Genomic DNA, 20,033 nt, shown 5'->3' with positions numbered 1-20,033 from the left:
TTTCGAGCAAAATTTATCTCGAAGAAAAATGTCAAATTTTTGGGTTCGTTAACAAAGCTGACCCGGCGAACTTCGTCCCACCAACAATTGATATTTTCATTTAAATAATTTCGAATACTCAAGTCCCCACAGAAATTATTTTTCTGTACGTGATCTATATTCGTGGTTTATAAGTTCTTCTTAGGCATATAAACCTGATGCAGACTAAGACGCATCAAACCTGATACTGACTGTTCAAATCATCAAAAAATTTACTAAAAAATAACTTTCCAGTTTTTCAACTTCCATACAAAATTGTAGGGGATAATCTTTTATGAAAAAATGCTCAAAAAAATGAAACAAAAACGAAAATTTCAGAGATAATACATAAAATTATTCCTCATCGAAGTCCTAAAGGTACGTTGAAAGTATTTCCTGACTAAAAAATGACTTTCAAATTTTCCAACTTTTCGAATGGTTTTTATAACTTTCGCATCAATCCTGATACTGACTGTTACATCCGTTGCTCTTACTTTCCAATTTTCCATCTGTGCGAATGGTTTTCATAACATTTTGGCGTATAAACCTGACGCAGACTAAGACACATCAAACATGATACTGACTGTTAAATCCGTTGCTCCGTTATTGAGTTAAATCGTGAGGAACGGACACCCAATCATTTTTATTCATATAGATTAGAATTGTGATTAGAAAGAAAAGATTGCAAAATGTTTTTAACAACAACGATAATGAAGAAGAGAGCACGCTTATTTCACAGAGGCGAGAGCGAATAACAATAATTCTTTATCACTAAGTGAAATCTTAGTAAGTTCGTCTTATTTGTGTTTTTGATGAAAATGATTAAATTAAATAATTATTCTTTTATTTCAAAGTTTCGGCAGAAATTTCAAAATATTTCAGATACAACCGTGTCCCAACCAAATTGCAGGAGCACTGCTATTCCTGCAGCTTCAAAATTAGCGGCCGTTTTGAACCTTCTGGCCAGTGGGTCGTACCAAATTAATGTAGGAGGAAAACTTTTACATGGTATGGCTCAACCAACAGTTCCATCAGTGTTCAACGAAATGATGTCAATTTTGAACAGAAGCTCCAGTATAACTGTAAGCACATATCGCATGATTGCATCACCTGGTATTTATATATACACACCTCATTCATATATACACACCTTATTAATATGTATATATACCTTGATCGAAACAAACTCAGCTCGTTGGGCTGACAGTTCAGACACTGGCCTTTAATCTGTCGTGTCAGACGAATTTCCCGTTTGTTTTTCATCGAGTCAGACGACTTACTCGTCTGTTTTTTCTTCAAGCTCGTCATCTGAAATATTAAAACACACGAGACGAGCGCTCGTCTGCTCGCTTTGTTTTCTGGAATAGGGCCCATAGTTTTCCCCGTTTGTACAGTTTCGTTCTTTCCGCTATGGAAGCTGTGTCATATGCTCCTTTCCTATGCCAGAGAACGATTGTATGTTTGATCTGATAACAGACGTGGTATCGCTGGCCACAACAGGTACTTATTATACAGTCAAACTTCTCTACTTGAAAAAAGTACAGCAGATAGGTATATTTTATTGCATACTATTTTTATATTTTTTTTATAAAAATAGTATGCAATAAAAATCAGTTTCAAACTCAAGAAAAGAAAATTTTGAAGTCAATTTTAAAAACCTTTCCATTTTTAAAGTCGTGATCTTTGAGGGACGGTTCTAAGCCATAAGATCGATATAAGATGTGATATCTATAATCTGCGCCAGTTGTTTATCAAACATCATTCTAATCGAGTATTAAGGCTTGATGAGTATTAGAACTGGATTCGGTGATGAAAAGTACTTTCGTCCCTCAAACAGAACCCCACAAACTTCATCTAAGTTGGTTAACATAACTGAATTTGGTGTTATCGCTGGATCGACGAACAACTCAAGTTGAGTCGCTCACTCCTTAGAGACTCCACTCGTAACACAAGCTTACTCAGTCTACAATAATACCTCGCCGCTCAGACCAGAAATCGAGGGAAATTTTTGATTAGCCTAACTGATCTATACAAATAACAGTTTATGTAAGGTGTAGGGGAACCTGGGGCAAGAGTTCCATACGGGGTAAGAGTGCCCATCTGATTATTTTGCCTATTTCCATCTTTTACAATTGTTTAACTACAGAACTTTGTTTTATACAGATACTGCATATATCTCACATATTATCAGTCAGAACCTTAAACATTGTTTATTGAAAAACAGATAAATACTAACTGAGCTTCTTACAACTGCAATCTATATAAGAATGCACAGGCGCAAATTAACGAAACACCCTCAGTTTCTATATGTTTGTATGACTCAACCCATAAATACAAATAGAATAATCATTTTTCTTGAACTTACTGTATGGAATAATTTAAATCGTACGCATTTATTTCAATAAAACTTCTCAACTTCCGGGGCAAAAGGAGCCATTATTACCGGGGTAAAAATGCCATAGTCGTAACCTCGAATTCGATCTGTCAAACGCAAATAGTGTAATCGTGAATGTGTTTGTTGTGGTCATGGTTTGTAAATATGAACGGATTTCGTTCCGAAACCAGTGGCAGATGGAAACTACACGAAACGTACATTCTGTAAATCATGGAGACGAGCTGCGGAGGAATATAGTTTGCCCAGAAGAACATTGGCCAAATATGTGCAGAAGTTAGGCCGTTTTAAAACTGTGTTTTCTAAACAACAGGAGGAGTAACTCGTGAGTCACATCCTTAATATGCAGAAGTTATTTTATGGGCTGACAACACACGACATCCCGAACCTAGGGTATAAAATCGCAGAGTAAAATAGTTTATATCACTCTTTCGACAAAACATCCAAATTGGCCGGAGAAGATTGGCTTGCCGGTTTTTGTGAACGCCACCAGAACTTGAGTTTGCGTTCTTTGGAACCACCGTGAATTTCACAGTGCTTTTTTTCATCAAAAATTATATTTTTATAAGATTGGCATTCTTGCCCCGTACTGGAAAAATACAAGCCAAAACCATCATTTTTGTAAATGAAACATTTTCATAGTAAACATAACTTTTGAACAATTTGATACATAGCTACATCTTAATAGGAGTATAAATGAACAAACCAGCAAAAAAAATGGAAAAAAATTATAACAAAAGAGCATTCAAAAACGCGTATTAGCTTAAGGTGGCACTCTTGCCCCGGGAGATGAGATTGAAGGCTCAATTTAGCACAGTTAGAATGGCCAGTCTTTTCTGTTTTGTGTGTTTCTAACGGTACCTAGCATTTGCGATTTACAGTCTCACTTGCTCAATGTGATTTATGAGAAAATAGTTATTTTTTACAACAATTAATATAAATATTCGACTAAACGATATGGTTTATATTGAATGACATTGAATGATTAGAATTAAAATTTTGCATAAAATGAGTTTCTGTCACAGTGCCAGTCAATGGTTCCGCAATGTTTATTTCGGGTTTTCATGATCGAGATACTTGTTTGTACCAAAAAGGTTTTCAAATTACACTTCATTATTCTAGTATTGACCTAACATAAGCAACTTTACATAAGTGGACAGCTACTTTTCATCCCAATGTATACTGTATATTGATAATCAAAGAGTGATCAAAGTTTTCCCGCTAACCGGCCTCCCAGAATTATTTGTGCTTTTTTTCCACTCACAATTTTTCTAACTTTAAATTTTTCTCGTCAAGATATGGGTTGGGAAATCAACATGGAATCTTTCCCGACTAAACAAACAGTACTCCTATTTTCTCATCAAAAACTGGAGTTTATGGTCCCGATACTGCAACAGTAAAATACGTGAAATTTATTCTGACATAGTCTTAGACAATGTCTTTGATTTCTATATAGGGGAAAAATGTAACGATTCATTAAGAGTTTTCAAACGCATATTACTGAAAATCGTTATTGCAACATAAGTTGTGTTACATACCATTAGACAGGAAATTTGTCCAGCATTTTTTTTTATTAAAACATTAACAGTGAACATAGCAAAAACAGTTAACAATTTTACGATTAAAATGGGTACGTTTTTTTCGATCGCACTAACCATTCACTTTCCTCCTGGACGCAACGAGCAATCGTTCTGCCTAAATTCGGACGTTAGCTCACAATTTGAGTTGATGCGTATAATGAATTATTCCCCTTTTACCGATAATAGGCATTTATCGGTTATTGTATTGTATGCTGAATAATTAGTTCGTGCTCAATTCACGTTTTTATCATGTAGGTCTTGCAATTCATCATAATATCGAGCATGTTGTTTGGTTATGTAAAAAAAAATTTTTTTTCCCTATTATAGTGACATTCAACACATTTCGGCTGGTTCGTCACTTTTACTTCCATTTTTGGAAGAATGTCGGGAGTGAGAATTGAACTCGTGATCTCTGCGTGAGAGGTATGGATGTTACCACTATGCCAGATCGCCTCCACATATGTAAAAAATGCAATTGATGAATTTAAATGGCTGCTGATTTAGAAGATCGAATGAGTCTATATGTCTTCCACCGGGCTATGCTATTTTTATCTATAATATATTTCTGTAGTCATATATTTATTTGACTTAGGCTTATATTTAAGCAGATCTTAACTATTTAGACTTCTGTTTAAAAATTCTACATGACGACTCTTTGTCTTCTTCTTTGTATTTGAATAAACCGAAGAAAAGGGTAGTAATGACTTTAATGGTATTTTTGTGTACATTTTTGAACAGAATGTGATTTCGGATTCTACCAAGTTATCTCATCTAATCCGTTAAAGGATACAAGTTCATATAAAAAACGGTTTGATATAGGTCAGGTAGGATTGATGTAGCAAAAGAGAAATAAACCTACAAATTCTGAACAATGCAAAAACTCAATTCAGATGCAATTACTACACACAATCACAGTCTCATACCAAGATCCCGTCCAATTGTATCCAATTAGGTTCAGTCGTTTCCGAGAAAACTGAGCCGCAACATTGGTCGCATAGTTCAGTAAAAAAAAGGTGTGTTTCAAGGTACTCTTTTGTAAAATGATTTTTTCTCGCTTGTTTTAATAGTAATTGCAACTATCTGACTACTATTTCAACTCGTGAGGAGTCAGCTGAATGTGATTTTATATGTGTTTATATCGTTTTGATGTGTTGAAAATATGTTTCTTTACAGCGCTTTAAAAACAAAACGAAAATGTGGGTCAGAAAAAGATAATTTTTTATGCAATTCAATAAGTGATTCGATGAGAAGAACTGACGAAAAGAATCTACGGATGAGTATTGATCATGTCATATGGAAAAAGTTTTGATTTTAATTAAGTAGTACTTTAAAAAAAACGTTTGTTTTTATAAGTACGTTCGATTAATTTGCCCCCGGATTACGGGAACATGTTTTATAGAAAGGTCTAACAGATAACATTATATTGTAATAATGTTATTTGAGAATTAGAACAGATTTTTTTATTGGATTCTTATACAGGCAAACAAATTTTTGTGTGGTTTTATTATATGTGTTATTGGTTTGAGCGATGCAAGTTATAATTTAATACTTAAATCACACAGATTTGCCTGTGTATGACGAGTTCTTGGAACTCAAACTTTCGACACAAATTAATGCTGTTTTTCAAGCAACTGTCATCTCTGCAAATAAAAATAGTTTTCTTCTATTAATTCTATCAGTATGTTATGATTAAGCAAACCATTAACAAGGTTTTCCAAAACACGAATCAAAACTCGATCAATTTTATTTACTTTCATGTTCGTTGCTGTCTCATTCATGAAACCACAAATAAACAAAAATTCTGTATATTCTATAGTTATGCCGAAGAAAAAAAATGTATTCAATTTTCCCTGAACTTCTCTCAGGTCACCATCCATTCTAACAAAAAAAAAAACTTTAGAAATCGTTCTTTCAATGAATTGAAAAATATTCTACAATAATCCGCTATAACTGCGATAGCCCTGTTTAGCACTGAACCGTCGCCAACACTGGACAGCGTGTCTCACGCGGGGTTATCGCGGCCTGTGAACCGTAAATAATGGCGTATATTGGAATGAAATATGTGTGAGATAATTTGCCCGCTTACGTTCTCCCGCGATTGTGGCCTGGTGGTGCGTTTTAACTTCAAATTTTTCCCGTTTTAATCTATTTCAAATTTGTAAGTGCGCGATTATTCGGTGAAATTGAAACCGAGCATCAGTTTTTTTTTTAATTCGCTGTAAACCACCTCAGGAGAATCGGAATGATGGCCATTCATCGGCTTTGGTGACCCTCGAAACGGAATATGCGATGAATAATTGCTAGTAATTTGATTGGCACCATAAAGATGCATCATTTCATTACCTTCGAGAGAACTGTGGTAAACAAAACGAATCAAACAATCCGTTTCTCTCTCTATCGCTCAACCGTTCAATCACTGTGCCGAAAACGACGACGCAACAAAAGCGGAAACGCCGCCGCCGCCGCCGCCATTTAACATCATCAGATATCCAATCGAAACAACACGATCTTCGCGCCAGCCAATAAACGGCCAGTTCGCGATGATATTCAAACCCGATCGCCAATAAAAAAAAAAAAACGAAGGTTCATTTCGGAGGTTCCAGGCTTACCAAATTTGATCATACTCCGAAATAGATCTTGGGTTCGGTTTGCTCACTCCCGGGCCGGACCGGCCCCGCTTCGGGGTAGTAAAAGTAACACTGTAATAAAACGCTTCATAGTCCTACAATTTTTATCGTTATCGAATAGGTCCACCGGATCCACCGAACGGATCCCACTAAACGGACTGGCCTCTCGGTCGGGTCTCCGAAGCAGGGGAAATGTATTATATTTTATTTTATTTCATGCCGTAAATTATCATGATCGTTGGCTGTCGCAGGTCATCCCGTTGTCCGGATCCCGAAAAGGTTGCGGGTGGAACGGAACGCAGGAACGGAAATGCGCGGTGGTGAAGCGAACGATTATTTACGACCACAACTGGTAGATGCCCGACTGAAGAAGGTGATCCGATGCATTTCAGCGCCCCTCTGGACATTACTCTAAATCTGGATCTGATAAAGTGTGGCCATCCGTGTTTGCGTAGGTAGTTCCCGAGGGATCACGACAAACAACAGCCCCCGCTTCTGGACCCCTGGAAGACAATGATCGCACCCCGTTGGAGGACAGAGAGCGATGCAGCAAATTTATTTCACCAGCTATCTCAAATCGACCGATTTGCATATCGGACTTAGTGTGGCTACCTGTGACAAGAGCCACGCATATAATGGCCTGTGGTCAGAAGTGTGGTCAGAAAATAGCCCCATTATGAGTTCTTTTCTTTCAATTTTTTACCCTTGCATCGAGCGCGGAGTTTCTCGAAATAATAAGATCATTACGTAAATGATTTGTTCACTCCCAGCTAATTCAAAATCAACACTTATTCAATGTATGGAATGACAAAATGTTCACTTTCCAAATCCGAAGAGGTGAAGTGCTTCGGCAGTCGGGTTTTTATGGAGGGGGTGTGTACCCAAAGTCACCGCTCACTCATGCAGTGATTATCAATTCCACTTATTTGATCATTTATTCCGAATGCTTTTGAAAATGCCGGAATAAATGGGCTGGATTAGAAAGACGTTATGGCGAGGGAACGTTTGGCTGGCTGGCTGACTGGCTTATACAGTCCACATTTGCTTTGCAATACGCCGAACTGAACGACGGATGGATGAAATCATTCGCATTAATGTTACATTTCAGAGAGTGATCAAGTTTTAACCCCAAATAAATATACATGAGGTGGCTGGCGTTCATTTCGGTACATATTAAGACACTTTATTTTGGATGTTTAAAACATTGGTACACCTCGGAGTGAACCCCTTCCCGGTTTTATGGTTCCCTCCACTGACGTTGATAGATTTTAAACTAGAACTTTTCCAGCCCATTAAGTGTACTTATGTCATACGCGTTTTTGCGCCCGCGGACAGAGAAGATCGCGTGAGTTTCTGCGATGAGTAGATGATCGTCCTGATGAATCGACCGCCAGAACGTAATCATTCAATGCCCAAACCTACGTACGTTATGCCTTCACCTGTATTCAAAAAGGTCACAATATGAGGTTAGGTACTTGTAAATAATTCGCCATTATTACGATTGAGAGCATTCATCAATGTAAGCTGGATTTGTGCCATAAAATGGAGACAATGGCGAACAAAGCGTCATTTGCGGGAAAATTTTATTATTCATGTTCTATTCGAAGAAATATGTAGCACGAAGGATGACTATTGATACCCATAGTGAGACCACTATTAGTAAAAGAACGTGTCGCGAATGTTTTCAACGCTCAAGGAGTAGGAATTTCGAATACAAGCGGCATCTCTACCTTCTTCGTTTGTTTGTATGCTCTAATACCATAGACAGACATACAACTGTACTAGCGTTGTACGTGTACAGCGTTGTACAGGTACCACGATAGCATGACACACATACTTTGGTTGTACATTGTACCGCATGCCAAACTGACAATCATAAATTTGAATTTATTGCATTGTATTTTCACCAATATTTCAATGAAAAAGGTTTTTATTTAGCGTCTAAACTATCAAACACAACAAATAGGTTTCCAATCTGAGTTATTAACTCAAGAGAAAGTCAATGAAAAGAATATTTACCAAGTGTTTTGATTCAGTTTGTTCATGCTACCCACCACTAACCATTAGTGGCGCTGCGCACAGTACAACTGTAGCCATGTACAGCGGTAAAATAGGTCGGTACAGGTACAGCGATTGTACCGAGTTGCTTGCATGGTTCTAGCGCTGTACATGGTGACAGACATACAATTTTGGAAGTACAACGGTAGTACAGATGTATGTCTGTCATAAGTATAATAGACATCCCGGAAAGGTAAAAATATTCAGATATGCAGAATTGAAGGCTCTTCTGCGTTAGGTTTTAAGTAAGAAAAATCATCAGAATAATTAGATATAACTCAACTATTTTCAAATGAAATAATTCGCAAGCAAGCTCTCGAAGTAACTGGGAAAGACAGTACGGGAACTGGGTCCCATAAGAATTAAAGCTGAGAGACACGAACGGCGTTTGTTAAAAAGTCACAGGAGGGTTGTTTCCAAGACACGACCGCGTAGTTGACGTAGGATTCCGTTAGGCTATCTGCCGCATGCTGATTTTGGATATGTTTAAAGAATTACATTGTTAAACTCTTCGATAATGATTTGGGTCTGTTTTGTCTGGTCATAATCATTATCGAACACAAGTTTTTCCACAAAAAAAAGAGTTACTTTAGTATGGAGAAAATATATTTGAATTGGAAAAGGTAATTTAATAATTTTTGTTTTATTTTTATTTTCCCTCTGAAGTTTACATCTCTCAAGTGTACGTACTTCTCGAACCGCGAATTTGCTTGAAACTGGAAAGTTCATTCGCTTCTAGTGTCTGCACTATTTTCCCAGGTTCCTAAGTTTAGAATATCGTGTTAGGGAAACATATTCTTGTCTGCACAAAGGCTAGCAAGGGCACAAAAGTACTCGCAGTTTGCATTTATTCGCAAAGCCGATTTCCCCGGACACCTTGGTTTTGAAGTCTGTGTTAGGCAAACACATTTCAGTCGGAACAAAAATGCCCCCGACTTACATGTATTTGCAATGCCGATATCCCCACGCTCCATGGATTTAAAGTCTGTGTTAGAGAAAACACCTTTCAGTCGGAACAAAAATACCTCCGACTTGCATGAAATTGAAATGCCGATTTCCTCCAGGCACCTTGGTTTAGAAATCTCTGTTAGGGAACACATTTCGGTGGGTACAAAAGCTCCCCCTACTTTCATGTGTTTGCAATGCCGATTTCTCCATCGCTGCTTGGTTTTGAAGTCTGTGTTAGGGAACATTTTTCGATGAGAACAAAAGTCCCCCTACTTTCATGTATTTGCAATGCCGATTTCCCCAAGGCTGCTTGGTTTTGATGACTGTGTTAGGGAAAACGTAAATCGGGCCAATCAAAACGATGCAGTTAGGGCGTTTAGATAACGCCTAATATTTTACAGTTATTCAATTGTTTATTTAATGAAAAATAACATTTTGTTAGTTGCGATAGATGCGTAGAAATATTCCCTATCAATTGATGCAAACATCTTCCCGATCCAGTAAGAAATGTTCGAGTTATAAGCATTAGAAATCTTTCATTTTTTCCTGCATGTTCTGTGTTTAGGTTTTCATTTTACTCCCCATATATTCCGGTTAGACGTAGTCCCACGCCAAAAATCGTTTGATATTTCAAGTCATGTTAACACAATAGCTACCATATACAATTTTACACTTACAGTTGTGCTAAAAGTTTCACAATACATGATCGGTCATTGATATGAAAATTCACGAAGCAACCAACATAAAAGTTCCAAATATAAATTTTATTTATATTCTATCAAGCATAAGTTCTATTCAGTTCATTGAAATATCATTCTTCAATCAACCCATCGAAAGATTATTATTGGAACGAAAATAATAAAAAAAAACACTCGTTCATCACTCCCAACTTATTCGCCAGCAAGTATGCAATCAGCAATGTCCACGCAAGTTACAAACAGCACTATCCATTTGTGTGCGTCTTTAGTTAAACTATCGACCACGAGTATATTTACATGCTGATTTCCCCCAGACACCTTGGATTTGAAATCTCTGTTAGGGAATACATGTCGGTGGAGAAAAAAAAAGCTCGCCCTTCTTTCATGTATTTGCAATGCCGATTTCTCCCAGGCAGCTTGGTTTTGTTTGTCTCTGTTAGGGACCCGTCGCGTATGTCGTCATTTCGACCAATCAGAAGTGGCTATTTCCGTTATGATAGGGGTTGAAATTTTTCAATTGTTCGATAGTAAGTTTCATGACATATATTATTTTATTCAATGAAAAAAATTGTTATGGAGTGCCGAAATTGATTGACGCAAGAATCTCATCAATCCATCATGAAATGACTGAGCAATAAGCATTTGAAATTGGACAATTTTCACGGTGCGCTCGATTTTCGATTTTCAATTTGTACCCCAATATGTTCCCGAAAGACGTAATCCTACGTCAAAAAATGAAAAGTGGATCCAATGCATTAGTCTAAAGCGCCAAAAATCATGAAAACCGCGACCATCAACGAATATCGACGGCCATACCACAAATCCCTGGTTCGAGACTCATGGTGTGCATTTGGTGATACTAACTCGGCATTGTATATGATTAACTGTTGAACACCATCACATGATCTTATGCGTTTGTTCCGAGAGTAGAAGGAAATTATGCTGCACGACAACGCTCGGTCACATTTTACTTGAGTCATTTAAACTCACTTGGAAACTCTTCAATGCGGCGTATTGTCCCACCCGCCTTAGTCTCCAAATATTGCTCCTCATAACCACCATTTGTTCCGATCGATGACATTTGTGCTGGCTGGGCAGAACTTCCATTCTTGCGAGTATAATTGGATAAATTCGAGGAGCACTTCGAAAGACCATCAGTTCTTCAGACGAGGAATCAGTATGCTGCCAGAAATATGAGAAAAGCTTGTAGCGACGTAAAATACTTTCAAGAATGAAGATAGAACAATTGGGTTTTTTGCGCACCCAATATATTCCAAGTTCAGGTTCAGATCAAAGAACTTTCAAAACACAATACAGACTTAATTTAATAAAAGATGATAAGATACAGATGGCTCGAATTTCAAAATCTAATCAACTCTAGATTACAATAGCATATTCAAATTCTAAATTCGGATTCTGATCCCAATCAGAAATCAACAACATCGAATTAAAAATATTTATTACGAATCCTAATTTCCTGATACCGAATACGGACTCCTGGTCGCAAATTCTAATACATGATTCTAATTCCAGGAGCTGTTCCAGATTACAGACTCAGATACAAATTTATAAATTCCAGATTTCAGACTTCAGAGCTTCGCGTTATCGTTGATAAGCTTTTCTTCATTGACCTACGTTTATTCATTCAATTTCTTTCATTTTTGGAAATCTCAAAAGTAATTCTAGAGCATTTCAGGAACTGTCAAAGACACAGGGAATTTAAGCGCACATATATAAACTGGATAATATTTTTAAAAAAATGAAAGTTTTAGGAAAAGAAACTGTATAACTGTTTGACTGGATCGAGAAAAACCTGGAAGAATCTAATTTAAACTGAAACATTGACAACCATGGTTGAGAATGTGTTCAACGGTTCCCGGAATAAATCGCCACAGAAAACGACTGCAACAGAAACCACCGCTTATAAAATGTGTAGTAGGCTATAAATATTGTGGCGCGGTATTGTATTTCAAAACAAGAATTAACCGGGCAAACGTATCGCCCCAGGCAAACGTAACGCCCCGGGCAGACGTATACCGTCCGACGCTCGCTAGAGCTCGGTCGGACATTGCTAAAGGATCGTATCCTATGTTTCAAACTAACCGGGCAATCAGTGGATCCCAGGTTTGCGTGCGAGACACCGCCGCTTCCGACGGCGGGTCGGCGGTGGACTCGGATTGCGTCATCTTGGCGGCATGGGCCGCCTCGATTCCTTATCCTCGCCAAATGGGGACTTCGTCCCCATTACATTGTCCTCAGAATAAATTTCGAAAAACGAGAACAAGAGAATAAATTTATAATAGAAATGTGAGGCACATGATGTTTTTCCCGCGCCAAATATTTCTAGCCTACTACACTTTTTCTAAGCGGTTGTTTCTGTTGCAGTTGTTTACTGTGGCGATTTATTCCGGTCACCGTGTTCAACATAGTCAACAAACAAAACGAATTGTGGACGGCAGCATTAACACTGCCCTACCTTTGGATTCTCTTATGGAGGTTGATCTGGCGCTGGAATCCCTCCAGCAAGCAATTGAAATTTTTCGTGATTGTGCGGTTCCGGGTGAGTACCTTTCTTCAAATTGACAGCATCGCAAAATATTTGATATGTATTAGGAATGCTTACCGGCGCCAATAACAGCGTACTGGCGATTGTGATAAAAAGATTTCTTTCAATAAACTGATCAGGGTAATCCGGGAAAGGATTAAAGATCTTAGATAAAAACCCTTCTAGTCTTTGACAAAAATATTGAAAAGAGACCCAAACTAATTCTTGTTCTCGTCAGGGGGCTCAAGTGAAGGTGATCTTTTGCTGACTTTCACTGAAAAAGCAATTTCGTTGGGGCAACAGTTTGTGTTGTCTCGCAATCTTGGGCGAAACATCGTTAGCCGTTATGAGCAGGCTGTCGCTGAAAAGGTTACCTTGGTTGATCCATCGAACAATTTAATTCCGGAGGAATCAAGAGTCACGACTGATGAGCTGATAGCACAAATTTTTCAAGATCATGAAGGCCCCTGGTATCGACAACACCTTCAATATCGAGCACTTGAGCCATGGCTCATTTTTGTTTGTAGCGAAAATTTTGAATGCTGGGAGCTTCGCTACTTTCCTTCAGTATGGAAGCTAGCTAAAGTTATTCCAGTTCTGAAACCGGGAAAAGCTCCTTCTATTCCTAAGAGCTATCGGTTCATCAGCTTGCTCTGTGCACTTTCTAAGTTGTTCGAGAAATGCATCCAAAGACGAATTCTTGCTTTTGCAGATGAGCATGGTGTCTTTCCTAAGGAACAATTTGGTTTCCGCCAGGGAATGTCCATCCATCAACTCACTAGAGTAACCAAAATTATACAGCGGAACAAGCCGTTGTCCAAGACGACAGCAATGGCGCTCTTGGACCTTGAAAAGTTTGATTTTTAGATCTCACGTTAATAAAATCGTCACGAAATGTAATATTCTGCTCCGGTCGTGGTATTTATTGATTGGCAGAAATTCTTAATTTTGTGTGAAGCTGTGCCAGGACACACAGACTAAACTTCAGCGCGTTCACAACAAATATCTCAAGTTAATTTTGCATCTGCCCTCCTGGGCGAGAACAACGGAGGTTCACGAAAGAGCCTGCCTGGATACCCTGGAAGTGGAATTCCACAAATATATTCAAAAATTTGAAGAGAGAGATGCTCCTATTCCGAGCATTTGATTGTCCGAAATTTGTACAGTAATTTCATAGGTTAAGGTTAAGGATAGGTTAAGTAGATGGTTGTTTTAATAATTTGAAAAAATTGAAATATCTAACATTCAAACTAAAAAAAAAATCATACCATATGAAACGAGAATTTTATTATTCATTTTATTAAGCTAGATTTAAGATGCAAAGCATAAGCTGTTCACTTAAGTAATAAGAACTTTGTGTTAAACAAAAAATAAAATGAAAAAAATATATATTTGTGTAATAAAAAATGTAGTCAACAAACAAAAAAAACAGTGATGGCCCATGTGGGCCGGCATCCTAACACCCTGTATATGTTGTTTGGAAAGAAACTGTTTTTTTTTTGTTCAAAATCTCTCAGTGCGAATACATGTACGTGTTAAAAAGAAGGAAAGATTTCTAATAATATGTATTGTAATCGTACTTTTTTTTTTATCAATCCGTTTCTTTTCACAGACTCAGTTACTCAGATAGATTTCATGTAGTCAAACTCTTAACTGTATTTTTACTAGAATATATTAACATGTGTCCTTAATTCTAAGGTTAATAAAATATGGAACCGATTACTTGCAGTCGACTCAAGTTTAGAAGAGTGACATATTTGAGGAAAAAATCGTACAATTGTAATGTACAAAAATTGTATGTAATTTACATACCATTAAATGATACAGGTTCCCCTTAAACATGCGTCACATGTAATAATATGTTGAAATTGAACACATCACTTTTACGTTATATCAAGAGTGAAGATATTGGTTAGAGTTAATAAAGTTTATTCATATTTTTTCTATCAACCTTAATATTTGAAGAGCGGTAAATACGAAATGAGTAAAAACCATCTTTTTCAACATGCTTTTTCTAGTCCAATACCCGAATTAATACATCGACCTAATTTATATTTTTGTCTCTTCATTTTGGTATCCGACACTGAGCACACCAGTAAGCCATTATTTGGCGGAACTGGATTAACAATACTGGTGTTTAATAGTCAGAAGCTGCAAAACATAGGTGTGCAAAGGTATTTTACAGTCAACCGATTAATTCAACTTAAAGTATTAAAAATACTTTGTAGACGGTGATTTTTGTAGAAAATTTTCTCAATTTTACGATGGCGTCTTTCATTTTCAGGAGATTCTCTGATTTATAGATGAAAATCTGCAAAAATACACGTTTGTAGCGAATCAAAACGTTGTCACGTCAAGCTGGAATTGGTCATGAGCGATTGGCCTTTTTCATAATGGAAGACAACATCTCTCTCGTTAATAACATTATATCGTTCTAATTCAATTGCTTGGTGTAATGCGTCTAATTGTGCACAATACAATGAAAAATCAATTTAAGAAGATTAACTAATTTATAAACACCTTCATAGTCCCATCTCACATAGCATCTCCATCTCCTCTACGAAATGGAGGCTTCGCAAATGTTTGTGGCGGCTCATCAGCCGTGTGTCACGATCTTCTACACTTCCTGTTTTCAGAGACAGCCAACTTTTAAATTTTGTAACATGTTTTAGAGAAATAATTCGATTTCAATGCGCTATGTACGTTTATCGTGTCCCATTAAGCCAAACCCAAAAGCATAGGTTCTTTTCATATAGTCCTTTTTGCAAATGGTTGAACTTAGAATTCCATATTGTGATCTTTGTTTTTTGAAAACCGAATTCCCAAAATTCCAAAATTCTCGATTCAGATCGAAGAAGAGAGAGGAATACCTTGCAATTAGAAATTGAGATATATTTAGTAAAACATGAAAAAACACTCCATAAGAATTCGTACACTATTCATTTTACTATTGTGATTTAAATACAAGGAATGTCACACAAAATTATCCGTTGATTGGGAGACCAAATCGTACATGGACAATTACCCTGGTATTCTATAAAACGTAATTGTCCCTAGATAAGCAAAAAACTTGCATGAGTTTGTATGGAATTGTAATATCTTTGTAATTTAGTGGAGAATGTCAATATGTAAGTTACATATTCGATGTAAAATTAGTCTTTCATATTAAATACTGCAGATCGGATCATATTTGTGCAAAATAATTTTTCATACTGTTTCGGGTATCAAATAGCATATTTTACATACAAATTGCTTTATCAGAGCAGAAATCACTTACCAACATCTTTTAATGAACGAATTCACGAGCTTTCTGAACTAAAACCTAGTAATAATCATCACTGGTTAGTGAATTTCTACCGAAATTCAAAAGCAGTAGGAAAAGCATACGGACTGTCACAACTGTTATTACAAATTTTGGACAAAATATCGAGATTCTTCTAGTTATCTTATTTTTGTGAGTAAATCTATTCATGATACAAAAATTCTAGAACACCTGTATTAAATGTCAAACTTAATTATCTTTATTCATTATTCAACTTCAAAACATTAATTATCACTTCGATGCTATTCTTGAATTCAACAATTAAGCACTCTAAACATTTTCTCTTAATCGTGCACTTACAAAAGTCAAATCATTTGGCAATAAATGCTAGTGCAAAAGGCCGCTCACGAAAAAATAAAACCTAAAAGTGAAGTGTCATAGAATTACATTTTTTTGAACATGGAACTCTTAGAGTTAGTAATTGTTCGAGTAAGGTGCCTGATTGTAAGTTTCCAAGGTTGAATAAAACATACAATACCTCATCTGAGCAAATTTTATAAATGGACAACCATTCATTCGACCCTAGCTTCTCTTGGATGGCACTAACATTCTTAGTGAAAATTTTGCCTTCTCAACGCAGGTATTACTGGCGCCATTTTTATTAGTAGTACCTAGTTGGGATTTCCATGGCGGATAACACGCTTTGAAAGTATACTGGAATGGCAAGCTCTAGAATACACAGTGCAAGTCGGAAGAAATTTCTTTGACGAGAAATCCCCCGGCCAGAACGTTCGACCCTAGCTAATCGGCTCCATTTGAATATATATATTCAATATAAACATCAAATGCTTCTTGTAGACTAGCTTGCGCAAAAATGTATAATTTAAATAGAATGAGGAAATACCAGACCTTTCGAAAGTTCATGTTTGGTGTCAGTGCCGAGGATAGATGTGGTAGCATACAACGTAAGGAAGCTTCCAAACACTTTTCCACACTTTTTGAAAGTGAATTTTTCAAAACTGAAACTATTCAACTGTAATATTGGGTTGAGAATGCTGTTAGATTGGAGTCGTTTATAATTATAGCATTTAACAGAACTTTATTTCTGCTCGACCACTCTTTTATTCTGTCAAGGTCTTCCCTGATTTTTTTTATGGACGTGGCTGAGTTATCTCGACAGAAAACAATCATAATGACAATAATTTTCACTCAAGATTAAACATTATTATGTTTGCAGCAGCAAAATAATGGCTCCCAATAAAAGCCGTCGGTGGCAGGTGGAAAACACAATCAAACTCACCCAATGCATTACAGGGCGCTCCTCTGTGCAAACTCCCATGTGAGGCGTTAGCTGGTTGATGTTGATCGGTACCACTCCCAGCGGGGTCCTCGCACCAGGTACCCCGTGTTCCGTCGAATGCAACGTCACCGCTTAAACACCGGACTGTGGTCACAAAGAAAGCACTATTTTTCACACACCCACAAACACACACAATCACAATAATAGGGGACTGTTCCCACAACTCTGGCAGTATTCTTCCGGATTTTCCGATTTTTCTTCCTTCTTTCACCAGAGGAGCAACAACAACAACGACAGTCACCAAAAACAGCGACTGTGACAACTTCTTATGAATGAATCTCACGGTTTCCAACCCGATAGCATCGCACACGTATTGGCAGCGCGGACTAGTTTTGCTCCAGAGCCCCAAGATTCGAACAGAGACTCACACACAATTCACTGAAATTGTCAGCATAAGCCGGGCCTGTCCAAAGAGCCGTCGACGCGTCAATGGATGGATGGATAGCGAGATGAAGTCGTATCGATAGCTTCTCGATAGATCGCAAAGGCGATGCATAAAGTATTTCTTTTCACTCACACCTTCTGTTATCGTTGTTTTCCGTCTTCTACTTCTTTGTTTTTTTCCGTTTTTGTTTCACTGAGACGACTGAGACCGGGTCTCCGCTGGAAGATGGCTTATCTTGATTGTTTTGAGAAAAGAAATTAAAGCACACCAAAGCGAACGAAAATATACGGCACCCGGAGCCGGTTGTGTTTCGTTCCCGCGATGATCGATTTATCCCGATGACACTTGGGAACGATCCCAGATAAGAAGCCTTATTCAAGAACTACGAACTTCCACACAGGCCGACATTTGTCTTAAACGTCCCCGTTTAGCACTATTGATCACTCTTCCGATTCCTCGCTGTCCTGTCTGCAACTCTTCCCGAGGGCTTTCACTCTCTTTTGCGCACACAAATACATTCAGTCTAGCATTAGGCTGATATGTCCCGTAGTTTTTCAGGAAGCGTGTGTCCACTTCCGACGATGGAATCTCCAAAAAATATCGATTTTGCACTTATCACGATTTGCTGATTTTCCCCCGCACGCACTTTTCACACAGACGCAGAGAAAAACGCGCGAGAACGAGCGCTGAAAAACCGTTGCGTGAGTTTTCCCGACAGATCCTTACAGAGATCCCTGGATGCACCTCGTCGTCGTAGGTTGGGGCATCCCACAGAGCAAAATTCGTACGCACACGTTTCCACGTCTGAGAACAACCCGCACGACCCGAAATGAGAGAAGGAACAACCGGAGAATCTACACGCATGCGTTCAACGCTTTCGACTGTTTGAAGAGCGCGATTCAACTGCGGGAAAATTTACGCCGAACGGTTCGGAAGCGGTTGAGAGTAAGCTACACAACACAACACAACACCGGTCTTCACTGCGTGGTACCGTGGTACAGCATACGGCGAGAAAGTTTACTCACACAGCAACAGAGTCATCCGCTGCAGCAAACCAGTTTCGATCACGAACTCATCTCTGTGTTCGTAAGCTTGCGAATGAGAGGGAGAGCGCTTTCCCCAATCACGTGCCTTCATTCAAGGGGCGGAGCTTACCCGGCGGGGCGTTTACAAACTCCATGTTTACCGTTGTATCGTCTCCTCTGACATTTCTATCATTGTTCGCTCTTGAAAAGGTGTGTGAGCCAGAGATCGGAACACCCACACATACATCGATTCCTGAATAAACTTCTCTCAACTCATTCGCTGTTTTACATTCTGCCTTTTCAACTCTCTTCCTCTCACACATATTCAGCACTCTTTCGCATAAAAACAAGAATTTATGAGCACCCAAACCTAACCATTATTGCATGAATGTGGTTTCCGTTTTTATCACTCTCTTTCTGTTCGCCCTTTGAGACTTACAGCATAAATTTTCTCGCTTTCTCTCCGCCGCGCCACTTGGAAGCTTTGTTTGACTTTTGCATTGTCTGCCCACCGGTTTCAAACGCTCTCTCAGCTCATCTCTCTCTCTCTCTCGTGACGGGTTCTCAAGTGCACCGGGATTTGTGTAGCCTGCCGCAGCATCCGCAGCATCCTCCGCCCGTGCCCACAGATGCGGTGGCTTCGACAGAAGCTCATATTGTATGTATCGGGAGGAAAGGTAGCCACCGCCACCACCACTTGGTGGAAGCAACTTATAAAAAGAGATGAAACTTGTTTTGTTGGCGTTACTTTTTGGGCCATTTTCACGTTTTGCTTTTGCGCGTAAAATCATCGATCCCCCCGTCACTGGTCCCTTGTTTACTTACCTCTTGCGTCTGTTTCGCGGGTGTCCGGGGTAAAAGGACGAATGACTCGGATGAATTAATTGATGGTTCTATTTCGGAGGCTCAAATTTTGAACAAAAGTACACCAGATTGAATTGTAAAGAATAGAGAAACTAAGATGAACAAGTAGCAATCAATTATAATTATCACCTACTGTATAGTAATATCATGATATTTTTAGCTAATTTATATCGAAATTTTTAATTTATTTCGAATTTTTTCTTTGTACCATCTAATTCATAATTATTTACAGTTTATCTGATTCATGTGCCAAGCGCTAGAGAAATTATAG

The 20,033-nt window shown here is 38.1% G+C and overlaps 1 protein-coding gene across 1 annotated transcript in view; it reads right to left on the bottom strand.

The window, feature by feature from the left end:
• LOC129776857 (protein apterous) overlaps positions 1 to 18,784 on the bottom strand; it is a 178,687-nt gene extending 159,903 nt beyond the window's left edge. Inside the window, exon 1 of the mRNA XM_055782746.1 lies at positions 17,429 to 18,784. Coding sequence (XP_055638721.1) covers positions 17,429 to 17,467 — 39 coding nt within the window. The 5' untranslated portion in view covers positions 17,468 to 18,784. The remainder of the gene's footprint in view (positions 1 to 17,428) is intronic.
• Between the last annotated feature and the right edge of the window lie 1,249 nt (positions 18,785 to 20,033).

Source organism: Toxorhynchites rutilus, chromosome 3, assembly GCF_029784135.1.
Source record: "Toxorhynchites rutilus septentrionalis strain SRP chromosome 3, ASM2978413v1, whole genome shotgun sequence".
NCBI classification, from domain to species: domain Eukaryota; kingdom Metazoa; phylum Arthropoda; class Insecta; order Diptera; family Culicidae; genus Toxorhynchites; species Toxorhynchites rutilus.
This window is presented reverse-complemented; position numbering and strand designations above follow the sequence as displayed.